This window comes from Hesperophylax consimilis, chromosome 12 (genome assembly GCF_061612785.1).
Source record: "Hesperophylax consimilis isolate HC1 chromosome 12, BYU_Hcon_1.0, whole genome shotgun sequence".
Classification (NCBI taxonomy): domain Eukaryota; kingdom Metazoa; phylum Arthropoda; class Insecta; order Trichoptera; family Limnephilidae; genus Hesperophylax; species Hesperophylax consimilis.
In genome coordinates, this window is record NC_142847.1 from 12,839,988 (window position 1) to 12,854,145 (window position 14,158).

General features: G+C 31.6%; 1 protein-coding gene across 1 annotated transcript in view; it reads right to left on the minus strand.

The window, feature by feature from the left end:
* LOC149419173 (uncharacterized) overlaps positions 1–14,158 on the minus strand; it is a 74,254-nt gene that overhangs the window by 6,209 nt on the left and 53,887 nt on the right. The window contains exon 3 of the mRNA XM_089637717.1: positions 1,506–1,599. Within this exon, the coding sequence (XP_089493843.1) occupies positions 1,506–1,599 (94 nt within the window). The remainder of the gene's footprint in view (positions 1–1,505; positions 1,600–14,158) is intronic.

Sequence of the window (14,158 nt, forward strand, 5' to 3'; positions counted from 1 at the left end):
CAGCCTCACAACATAATCCGTACTGTAAGAATTTTGTACTCCTTAGTCCGCAGTACGCCGGAGAGTGGCACAGCTACTTGGAATCCTAATGAGATGGGATGTTCTTCTCTTCCTCGTGTTGGAGAGGGATCTCTCTACAAAAGTTACGATCCGAGGTTATAACCTATATCCAACAAACTGTTTTCTGAGCACCCTCGGATTCCACATCTTCCAGCTCAGAAGAGTGGTGTACGCCTCTACCTACTTTTAAAAATGCTGCGAGGCTGTGTAGAAAATTCGGCTATTTTGGAAAGGGTGGGTCTCTACGTTCCTAATGACTATTTAATGACAGTGTCATCATGGATTATTCCATCTTCCTGCCTGTATGACTAATCTGCCTATGTTTCTCCCAATGGGAAGGAGTATGGTGCTCCTGAAAAAAATTTCGATTATCCTTTTAGAATAGGTGGACACGCATATTGATATGAATATATATTTAAAACTACGGTTCAAATTAATTACCATAACATATAACTATTTACGTCCGGGAGAAAGTACGGCAAAATATCTATTTTTTGTAAGAAAAAAGTTTCACAATTTCATGCGTTTTGACAGTTCGGCCATTTTTTTCTTCTTGTTTGATGCATTCATATTGAGAGTGGCCAGCGATTCTAAAAGTTTACCAATTTTTTTTCGAATATGGACATATTTAGCTCAGTGAGGAGAGATTTAAAAGGGAAATCCTATTGATTACTATATCTTATTCTCGAAAGAGGCTCGCCTCATTGACCCGATTCCCATGCCAGCAATTTATTCCTTTTAATTTTTGGTAAATCTTTTTAGATTCTCACGGCCAAAAGCATTTTTGTTGTTTGTTTTTGGGGTGTTATGCCGTGTTGCGCTAACTCCTTCTTTAGCTGACGTTTCGGACAGCGTTGCAGTGTCCATCATCAGGGCAGATCCGGTAGATCCGAAGATGTGAAGACACATCTTCGGATCTACCGGATTTGCCCTGATGATGGACACTGCAACGCTGTCCGAAACGTCGGCTAAAGAAGGAGTTAGCGCAACACGGCATAACACCCCAAAAACAAACAAAAAAAAAAAAAAATTTGGTAAATCTCTGTAATTTTGTATCTTTGCATTTTACTTGTACGTATTTCGTACAAATATTTTTTAGTTAATAAATAAGGAATTTAAAACGAAAACTATAATATTTTTCACTATGCTGGACTCTTGTATGCCTTTCTTGACAGAACGTTTTTATCTGGAAAACTATTTATTTATATTCATATTACGTATGTATGGGCGCAAACAAATAATTCGTCTTAATATTGTAAAGCATAACTTGCAAAAAGTGAAATTAAAAATAAAAAAAATTAGCGCCATCTATAAACGCGTAGATTATAACGATCGTTACGTTTACCCTATGAAATACATAAATACATCAACGAACGGCTCATATTATGCTTGTTGTAATAGATTGTAAAATAAATACAGGAATATTATGTAAGGGATAATGTTACCTGATAATGTAACACAGAGAGTCCATATTCCTCCGTTCATTGGGACAAGGAAGGTGTTCCTCAAAATTCTTTCTTCGTTGTTCTTATTCACCACCTAAAATAAAAACCATCTTTTTTATCATTGTTTTAAACACTTGGCTAATTTGGATTACACTATTTTAAAAACAAAACTTTATAAAAAACAAATTTACTAATTTTACAATTATTTATTTGTTTATTGTGAAAACCGGTGCTGCCTAACTCTGGTGAAATTATCGTTAAATTGTTAAACTGTCAAGTTTTGAGAAAAAAATAACACATGAAAACAAAGTTCTATTACAATTATACATCTATTGAACCCGTGAAAACAAAGTTTTATGGGGACTACTTTAACTCGTCCCACATATGATAACACTAAATAATTACTCCGCCGCTTGAAGCCCCGGGAGAGCCAGGCGCGGACGGGAACGCAACTCTCTGCCATTCTAGTTTCAACTTTCGACCAACCCACCACTCTACTACCACCGTCTCTGCGTTCACTTAACTTGTAAATTCATTCTCGCAAATAAATTCAACAAAGATCGCAGACCTTTATCTTTCAATCATCAGAATTCCTTGAACACAGATTTACGATACCGGCAGCCATCGTAAATTACATTTATCCTGCCATACTGGTGATCCCGACTTTACGCCGCCGTACTGGTGATCCCGACGTTCACGCTGCCACAGTTTAATTACAATAATACATCTATTGAACCCGTGAAAACAAAGTTTAATTACAATAATACATCTATTGAACCCGTGAAAACAAAGTTTTATTACAATAATACATCTATTGTACCCGTGAAAACAATGTTTAATTACAATAATACATCTATTGAACCCGTGAAAAAAAAGTTTAATTATAATAATACATCTATTGAACCCGTGAAAACAATGTTTTATAACAATGATACATCTATTGAGCCCGTGAAAAACAAAGCTTTTTTACTGTAACACATCTATCTTTATTAATAGAGATATTTCCAAATATGTGTACCTACATATATAAAACATATATATATATATATATATATATATATATATATATATATATATATATATATATATATAACAAAGAGTATATCTGCCGAGTTTCAGCTCGATCGAATGTCTCAAAGTGGGTTAATTTCTACATGCAACATTCCATTTCATTAATTTATTTTTTTATTCATTCAAGAAAAAAAAAAAAAAATTATTGTACGCTATTAATTAATTTTTTCCGTCCATTTTTGCGTTTATTGTAAAGCACGTTGTTTGAATATTATTAACACCGTACCAATATTTAATAATAACTAGTTACTTTCAAAGCTAGTTCAGAGATCAAAAATACACAATGACAAATAATAAAACTTGTTTGACCCAACTATATTGGTGTTATTTCGAAAGCATCGATAAATAACATGAAAAGTGTACGTGCCAAATATTTATCCAAGACGCTTTCAAGCTCTTCAATATAGTCTACAAAAAAATGATAAATGATAGAGATTTATTCTTAGAAAACCTTTCCTTTGCGTAGCCGCTCGATTCTAAAGAACCCTTTATTCATTGTCACCATTGGTAAGATGTAAGTGAAAATCAATGCAATATTATTATATACTCTCATAGCTGTACTACCTTCTACCAAGCCTCGGCCGAGTTTACATACTTCAGTTTTACTGCCAATAAATCGGCGATTTTTAAAATATTGTTAACAGTTTCATAAAATGTATCTAAGATAATTCATTACATAGTTTAATTTTCCTCGCTAGGTGTAACCTGTTCTGAGTTTCCTTACACTAGCTTGCGCCGTATTGTAGCAAGTGGCCAACGACTTCAATTTGAGTGAAAAAAATCATTGATCATGAAGATAATACAAATAAATATCATTGAAGAGAAAGATAAATACTAATACATAACATTGGGGAAGAAGATAATATACATATCCGAGTATACATTTAGGCACAATCAAGTTTTAAAAATAATTTACCAAAGTTTGGTAATTAAACATAACTTGATTGACTGCCGTAATATAGGACCATATTATGAATACGAACCAAATTTATGATAAAACTATACTAGCAGACCGAACAAGCAGAGTCATAATAGACCCGATATAGTTTTACATGACTAAATTTAAAAAAAAAAACTTATATCATTGATGTCGCTATTCCAAATTCCTGTACTATTTAAAAATCTGTTTCTGAAAAAATAAGAAAATACACAGATTTACGAAATGAGATTAAAAGAATATCTCATTCTCAGACTATAAAAATATTACCATTTGTTATTTCGGCTACTGGCATTATACCTAACTCTCTCATTCAAAATTTAGGCGTATTAGATCTATTAAGAATTTAAAAAAAAAATCACAGATCAGCTATTTTAAATACATATAGGATTACGAAAGATTTTTTAAATATTTATATTGAGGGATCAGTAGGATTTATAGGTCCAGTTAGGAGTTCTACCGAGCCGAACTCTCTGATATGAAAATATCTAGAGTCGGTGAATTATTTTCCCATTTGATCTCTGGTGAGTTGACGTGTTGTTCTTGTATTGTTTTGTATTTATTATGCTTATATAATGCACTTGCATAATGTGGATTGACTAGATGATCATTTGTGGAAAAGTGTGTGGAAGGGTTTAGTTTTTCCTGTTGGGAAGATTTAACCCGGACATAAAGTCGGAAAAATAATAAATATCATTGATAAAGAAGATAATAATAATAAATATCGCCGAAGATGAAGATAATACTAGTAAATAACATTGAAGAAGAAGATAATACTAATAAATATCATTGAAGAAGAAGATAATACTAATAAATATCATTGAAGGAGAAGATAATATTAATAAATATCATTGATGAAGTAGATAATACTAATAAATAGCATTGAAGGAGAAGATAATATTAATAAATATCATTGATGAAGAAGATAATAAAAATAATTAATATCACTGAAGAAGAAGATAATACAAATAAATATCACTGAAGAGGAAGATAATACTAATAAATATCATTGAAGAAGAAGATGATACTAATAAATATCATTGAAGGAGAAGATAATATTAATAAATATCATTGATGAAGAAGATAATACTTATAAATAGCATTGAAGGAGAAGATAATATTAATAAATATCATTGATGAAAAATATAATATCACTGAAGAAGAAAATAATACAAATAAATATCACTGAAGAGGAAGATAATACTAATAAATATCATTGAAGAAGAAGATAATATTAATAAATATTATCCATGAAGAAGATAATATATATCACTGAGTAGAAAATAATACTAATAAATATCATTGAAGGAGAAGATAATATTAATAAATATCATTGATGAAGAAGATAATACTTATAAATAGCATTGAACGAGAAGATAATTTTAATAAATATCATTGATGAAGAATATAATAAAAATAATTAATATCACTGAAGAAGAAGATAATACAAATAAATATCACTGAAGAGGAAAATAATACTAATAAATATCATTGAAGAGGAATATAATACTAATAAATAACATTGAAGAAGAAGATAATACTAATAAATATCATTGAAGAAGAAGATAATACTGATAAATAACATTGAAGACGAATATAATACTAATAAATATCATTGAAGAAGAAGATAATACTAATAAATATCATTGAAGGAGAAGATAATATTAATAAATATCATTGATGAAGAAGATTTTTAAACTTCCGATTTAGTTGTCAGGGTTAAATCTTCCCCAAAGGAAAAACTTAACCCTTCCACTCACTTTTCCACAAATGATCATCTAGTCAATCAACATTATGTAAGTGCATTATATAAGCAAAATAAATACAAAACAATACAAGAACAACAACACGTCAACTCATCAGAGATCAAATGGGAAAAAAAAATTCACCGTCTCCAGATATTTTCATATCAGAGGGTTCTGCTCGGTAGTACTTCTAACAGGGCCTATAAATCCTACTGATCCCTCAACATAAATATTTAAAAAATCTTTCGTTATCCTACATGTATTCAAAATGACCGACTTTTGCATCTTTATATATAAATTTTTTGATAGATCTAATACGCCTAAATTTTTAATGAGAGAGCTAGGTATAATGCCAGTAGCCGAAATAACGAATGGTAATATTTTTATAGTCTGAGAATGCCAAATTCTTTTTATTTCGTTTCCTAAATCTGTGTATTTTCTAATTTTTTCATTAACAGATTTTTGAATGTTACAGGAATTTGGAATAGCGACATCAATGATATAAGTTATTTTTTTAATTTTGTCATGTAAAACTATATCGGGTCTATTATGACTAATCGCTCGGTCTGTTAGTATAGTTTTATCATAATATATTTTATAAAATTCGTTTTCTAAAAATGAATTTGGTTCGTATTCATAGTATGGTACTATATTACGGCAGTCAATCAAGTTATGTTTAATTACCAAATTTTGGTGAATTATTTTTAAAACTTGATTGTGCCTAAATGTATACTCGGACGGTGCTAATATAGAACATCCAGATATAATATGTTCTATAGTTTCCGGAAAAGCCAAACATTTTCTACACAAATCATCAATTTGATTTGTATCTTTGATTATATGCTTTCTATAATTTTTAGTATTAATGACTCTATCCTGAATGGCAAGCATAAATCCTTCTATTTCTGCGCTCAACTCTCCAATACTCAACCATTTGTTTGACGAAATTTTGTCAACATACGTTTGGTTGAGATAATTGAAGTGTTTTGCTTATAAATAGGATTGAAGGAGAAGATAATATTAATAAATATCATTGATGAAGAATATAATAAAAATAATTAATATCACTGAAGAAGAAGATAATACAAATAAATATCACTGAAGAGGAAGATAATACTAATAAATATCATTTAAGAAGAAGATAATATTAATAAATATTATCCATGAAGAAGATAATATATATCACTGAGCAGAAAATAATACTAATAAATATCATTGAAGGAGAAGATAATATTAATAAATATCATTGATGAAGAAGATAATACTTATAAATAGCATTGAAGGAGAAGATAATATTAATAAATATCATTGATGAAGAATATAATACAAATAATTAATATCACTGAAGAAGAAGATAATACAAATAAATATCACTGAAGAGGAAGATAATACTAATAAATATCATTGAAGAAGAAGATAATACTAATAAATATCATTGAAGGAGAAGATAATATTAATAAATATCATTGATAAAGAAGATAATACTTATAAATAGCATTGAAGGAGAAGATAATATTAATAAATATCATTGATGAAGAATATAATAAAAATAATTAATATCACTGAAGAAGAAGATAATACAAATAAATATCACTGAAGAGGAAGATAATACTAATAGATATCATTGAAGAAGAAGATGATACTAATAAATATCATTGAAGGAGAAGATAATATTAATAAATATCACTGATGAAGAAGATAATACTTATAAATAGCATTGAAGGAGAAGATCATATTAATAAATATCATTGATGAAGAATATAATAAAAAAAATTAATATCACTGAAGAAGTAGATAATACAAATAAATATCACTGAAGAGGAAGATAATACTAATAAATATCATTGAAGAAGAAGATAATATTAATAAATATTATCCATGAAGAAGATAATATATATCACTGAGTAGAAAATAATACTAATAAATATCATTGAAGAAGAAGATAATACTATAAATCTAAACGAAACATGACACAGAAATTGGGAAAATATATTATGGGAAAATTAGTTGCAAGATAATATTTTCAATCCTGAATTTGAATTACGAGATTGACAAAAATGACGCATAATAATTAGGTCCCATTGGCCGAGTGGTTAGTGGCGTTGTAACAGTAAGATAGAGATCCTGGGTTCGATTCCCAGTTGAAACCAATGCCTTTTATTCTGTGTTTTGTTCAGTTTCATGTTTCGTTTAAATATATTAGAATTATCTTATTTTTCAAATATATTACGTTGATGGGTAAAATCTTCAAAGTTATTAAAAGTTATTCCAATAAAAATAATAACAATAATAAATAAATCATGCATATTATTATTATTATAATAAAAACAATACAGGAATAATGTGGAGTAAATCCAAACAAAAGAGGTAAATAAAATAAAGATAGGTAAAAAATTTGTTGTGTAGTGATTTTAAATAATTAATTGAATGGCTAAATGTATAATTCATTTAAGCATAATTAGAAAAAAATAAGTGTAAAAAAAGAAAGTTTTTTAAATATAAAAAAAAAATTATCTGTCAGGAGTAAAAAAGAAATTAAATTTACGTGATGGAATGCACGATATTTTCAACAGCCGAGAGATCACTCACAAGTTTTTTCTTAAATCTAGTATTGAATACTTTTCGTGAACAAGATATTTTTAATTATTGAAGACAATATTAGCGATTTTTAAATGAAAATCTGAAACAAAAAAATCAGAAAAGGATACGGTCACATCTAGGACTCGAACCCAGGACCCTTGTCTTGCCGGGACAATATTAGCGATTTTTAAACGATAATCTGAAACAGAAAAATCAGAAAAGGATACGGTCACATCTAGGACTCGAACCCAGGACCCTTGTCTTGCCGGGATACAAGACAATGGTCCTGGGTTCGAGTCCTAGATGTGACCGTATTCGTTTCTGATTTTTCTGTTTCAGATTTTCGTTTAAAAATCGCTAATATTGTCTTCAATAATTAAATATTACAATTTGAGGTTTTACTCAATAAAGTTATTCCGAAAAATAAAGATATTTTTAGTTGGGGATCTAGCATATTGCATACAAAGAGACCAAGGAACGTACGGGGTCTCTGTCTGAAGTACGAGTGGAGGGTACTTGTAGAAGACCCGTTGTCGCGCTTCTAGTACTGTGGTCATGGGACACTGAATTGTTAAGGTTGGGATGGTCCATATAATATTTCATTAATCAATATATAGGGAGGCTTGTATGAAAATCAAAGTCCGCCATGCAATCGTCCTACCGCCCGCCTCAGATACTCCCCTTTATATAAATATACAGATAGATAGATAAGACTGAGAAAATCTAAAAGGCGGAGTCCAAAATCATTAGTTATAATGGCTGTAGCAGGAATGTCCAGCGTCTTCTCCATACTAAAGCAATAATAATACATCATTGTCAAGATTAATTAAATTCCTACCCCGTGTTCGTTCATTCCTTGGCCAGAGGCGTGCATTCCATAAAGGCACATAAGCACTACCTACTCTACATTTAATAATCGTATAAAAAATATTGAAATTTATAGAGCCACACGCATCGTATCGACCGCACACTATAACGTGTCAAAAGCAGAAATTAAGTATGCCAAAATGTGGGTCACGTCAGAGTATTCAATGTTTACTTTAACTACACAAAATATGTACATGTTTGCTGTGTGCGCATTTAAGAGATTACTTGTTTTTGTTGGTTTTTAAATATGCAAAGCTTTTCAGTACAAATTGCGACGGTCAGTGCCATCTGTCGGTACCTCTATTATAATAAGTACACATTTAACTGAATGGTGATAGTCCAAAAAATATAATAAAAATATAGAAATTTTATGTATCCAGTCATAAGCTCATTTTATGCATAAATTAATGATTTGGCTTATGAAATCTCAACCAAATTTGCTACGGCCTACAGCTCAGCCATTATAAGTGAAAACTTGAACGAAGGGAGTAGTTTTCTATGGTAAGTTTTTTTTTTCAATGAATTTGATGTTTTCCCATCTGCCTACCCTAATCTAAAACTCTATGCACGCCACTGCTCGGAGGTGATAAGAAAAAGATCCAGACAGCTTCCTCAGCCTTGGGATAAATTTTAATATTTAACGACAACGAAGATGGTGTTTTCCGAGCACAAGCCACGCAGAAAATAAATTACTTGTTCCCTGTTCTTTATGAACTCCTGGTGATTTTTTCAAACGAATAATATTGTGTGTGAATTTACTGTAGAAGATAAAATATTTTTTCGTGATCTTACCGAGTATTGAATAAGCTCAAAAGGGAAAGATATGAAAACTGAAGTTAACCCCTTGTCTCATCCCTACAAATCAGTTAATGTCGAGTAGGTACCGATACGCGTTACTATTTAAAAGTTTTATTTTTAATTTTATGTTTTGACGGTTCTTAGTTTTTTTGATGTGAAACATCTTTTGGTGCGACTAGGGGGATAAAATCATCGGTTTTACACAAAACGACGACGCTTCATTCGGCCAGCCCCGTGACTCATCGGCTTTTTCCGCCCGGCTGTCAAAACTCTGTGCGGAATATTGGCTTCTATTCTCATCAAAAATGGCAATGGATCCATTCGAAATGACGATGAATTTTTAACTTGTAATATATTTATTTATTTTATATATATATAAATTACAAACAATACAAAACAAAATGAACCTTTGTCTGTCCAACTGGGAAGGATTCCCGTTTCAGGACAGCCAAATTGTGTATTTAGTACATGATATTCTTACAATGGAATTAGGATGCTGTAAAAACAAATTTTGAGAACATTGTTGATTGCATTCGAAGTGACAGGATGGTTTCTTTATCCTTGAAAGAATCGCAAAGATGTAATTTATTACCAGGGTCAATTTGGATAACATTAGTAATTGCATTCAGAACAGATGAATGGTTTCTTTTGGGCCATCACAAGTCTGAGATTCTTTATATGATTCTTTATTTGTGTACATTTTAATAATAATAAAATAATTGTTTTATTGTTAAAAATATGACTTTAATTCTTATTGGAACAGCTTTTCAATAACATAAAGACTTGTTTACTTTCATTTTGAGTTTTTGCATTAAAAAACAATTTGATATAATAAAACAAAGGATAATTTAGGTACATATGCGGGAAAACAAACTGTTGTAACTGTCTCTTGGTGTTTAATCGGTCTTCGATAAAAAAAAACTCCTTAACCAAATAACACACTGTGAACTTCTATTTGTGATATATATATTTGAGCTTGGACAGCCATTAGGCCAGTGTCCTTAATTAGCAGGCGGTAGTAACAATTCTGAACTTCTGACCTTGGTAGCAATGGTATTTTTTATACAACTCTGAATTTCTGTGTTATCGACAGTGCTACCTTATCGCTACGAGTGCCATCTGTGAAGACCACTTCAAACTAATATTTTAGATACACAAACCAAGTTTTGACGTTCCACGTGGCCGAGCGCAAGATCTTTGGCGGAGGTCGTTGGTTAAAAAACCGGGATGCACAATTTATTGATCTAACTAGATTGTAACTACATTTTCAGCAGAATTTCGGCTTCTGTTTTACCGAAACCAAAATATATTTGAATAAATTAAAAAAAAAACACTTTCTACCCCGAATCTAGGCATTTTACTGTAAAACTTGAGTTTCAGTTAGTGCTAAATAAAATATACACTGAAATAAAAAAACATAATTTTAATGGCAAAATTGGTTTACTTATATCTCTTAGTTTATTGTTATGGAACAGTTCTTCAACCGTATACTTCAACTTGAAAGGAATTACAAAAGATTTTCTAACTATACCTTCTAACTATACCTTCTGACTTTACCCTAGCAGGCCTAGAAAATCGATCTTTCTGTAGGTTAGTTGTTAGTTGTTCTAATAACTAACATAATAAACAAATCAATCCTGTGTTTAATGTTAGACAATAGCAAAATATTGACACTATAAAATTTGAAAAAAATAAACAATATTTTAAAATTACAAACTTTGTAATTTTGAACTGTCACGTTTTAACGTTTATACTATAACAACTTCTGCACACGCGCCAGAGTAAAGCCGAACGTAATCCAACAGACCACAAACGTTTATTGACCGAAACCGAAACATCGGTAGGTCTCCATTTATTTTATGTTTTATTTCACAGTTGAATCAATATTCAGGGTGAAGCAGCTTAAGACGAGAAAATACCCTAAAATAAACCCAGAATCTTAACGGCATAAGTGAAGCAGCCGTGCACAAAAAAATGCGGTGCGCGGCCCTGTGTATTGGACAGACCTGCGGTTGAGTTTGCCCCATCAAATCTTAATAAAGTAGGAATCTTAACGACATAAGTGATTAACTCGTGTAAAAAGAATATTCGGCGCGCGGCTCGGACTTACAGTAGACTTTACCCTAGCAGGCCTTGGGGTTTATTTTTATTATTTCTGATGAACGTATTACTAAAATCTCAAATGTTTCTAGAGGGATATCTTGGGAATTTACTAACACTCTACTAGAAAAATAAAATCTGGTGCTTACCGCTAATCGTATAGGTGAAAAACGTTTTATAAAATTTTCAAACCGTTTTAGATAACATATTTTAATGGTAAGGTCCTGTTTTTATTGATACTTAATATAAATAACTTGCATACGTAGGGATCCCTCTAGAAACATATGAGATTTTAGTAATACGTTCATCAGAAATAATTAAAATGTGAACCTTGAGCAAATCCCCGTTATCAAAGTCTTATGTCACCTTAAGCCTTGTTCAGATTTGACAACCAGATACTTCCCAACCTTACTCCCCCCATCTTCTTCTACACCCCACTACCTTCAGCCTTACAGCATACCCCAATTAGGGATTCTATATGACTAATGGCTTTGGGCAGTTGGGACTCTTGTGTAGTATTCACCATTCTTTTATTTGCACAGGAATGGAGTAGATCCACACGGTGACCTTCTCGTACATATATCAAAGAGCTGTTCAAATTTAATGACGCCAATGCTCACCGTTCGATAGTTTTCAGTGCAACGTATTTTCCCAATGGATTCCACGTTTTATACCCGTAATGTAGGTAGATACTCGTGAATGTAGCCATTAGACATTAAACAAAGTATGGAAATGGCCATACTATCACGTGAATCGATAAATATGTATACGGGGTAATATATACCAACATAAAATGTCACGCCTTTATTTGGTAGTGAGATATCATCTACCACTGTGACTCATCTACTACACCCCACACAAGTGGCTCGAATAAATATATCTATCTTTATATTGAACGTTGTACGCCGTACGTGCCACGTCAACGTTGTTGACTTTATGTTTTGTTCGTTAAAATCAATTGAGAAAAAAAAATTTCATGAGGCAAATTCGATGATAAGAATTTCTAGAAAACAAATATTTGAATTTGTCTTTTACGGACCCGACAATCAAATGAAATTAAAAAATTTTGTCAAACAGTTGAATTGAATTCAAAATTAAAACATTATTGTTGAATGTTGAATAATTTTGTAGTCGGTGGCGACGTTATCATACGAAAAACCTGAATGAAAAATAATTTGAAAAATTCGTGACTTGCGGGCTCGCAGAGTGGATGTGATTTCTGTACACATAATATACAGTTTTGCTCAAAGGTCAATGAGATTTTGCATACATGATCTTCAAAACAAGAGGAAATGTAAACATGAGATTTCGAAAAATAACCCCATCCCCCTTTTCCACCCTTTAAAGCAGTATTTTGATACTTACGGTGAAATTTTGGACCCTTAACGTTCAAAATAAGAGGAAAATAACTATCTACAAATGTTTTCTGATTAGTAATGAAATAAGTCCAGAGTGAAAGATTCTCTCAGAACTTCAACGTTAGCCTTGTTAAGTGACCAGATCTGAATAGCCAGGTATTTTTCTATCCTCCTCTTCCTCCTCTCCTTTCCCTCCCTAACACCAGCATCCTCATATATATACCTCAATGATTGGGAATGCCATAACCCCACTGGCTCCCGACGGTTGGGAGCAGTCGCGACTCTTGTCTACAAAAATAATCAAGAAGTCCTGTCCAAAAATAGACTTTTAGCTGCAAATATTTTACTTTTCTCGGAAAGTTAATGAGGGATTATTAAGTGCTAATATGACTTGAGCAGTATTAGAGTGAGACCGAAAGTGTTAACTGCATATAAGTAGTTGCACTTGCTCAAGCTCTCTCTCTCTCATCCCAGATCTTAGCTATGTATCGACGCTAGTCTCAGTAACATCCATATTCATTTTATCGCCCATTTAATAAATCAGTTTTTGTGACGTGCGGAGTAATCATTATAATTCCTTCAATCATATAACAGTTAAGACTACACAATACCTTAAAATAAAGTCGGAATCTTAACGACGTAAGTGAAGAAGTCGTGTTAAAATATTTTCGGTTTGCGGCCAGGCGTATTTGACGGACCTACGGTCGAATTTGCCCTAGCTGGCCTAGAAAATTGATTATTCCGCGGAGTTTATATTAAATATTTCTGATAAAAATATTACTAAAATCTCTAATGTTTCTAAACGATTACATCGGGAAGTTACTAATTCATCGTCTAGAAAAATCAAAATCTGTTTTTTTTTTAGGTTAATTTTACATAACATATTTTAATGGTAAGGAACTGTTATTCTTGTTAATCTTAAATATAAATAACCAATTAAAAAATTTATTATTGTCACGAATTCGCTGGAATCAATTAAAATGTGAGACTCCAGCAAACCTTTGTTATTGTTAGTTTTGGGTCGCCTTAATATTGCGAGTGTGTATTGTTTTATAGTGCTTTCACACAAACTAGAGCTTTCAATCCAGGGATCACTAGAGAGAAACGGGATCCTTGGAATCCCGAACCTTTTTCGGCACCGTAATCCCGGTGCTGCGTTTGTCTTACTCCCGGGATTATGAGATTTTGTTGGTTTCA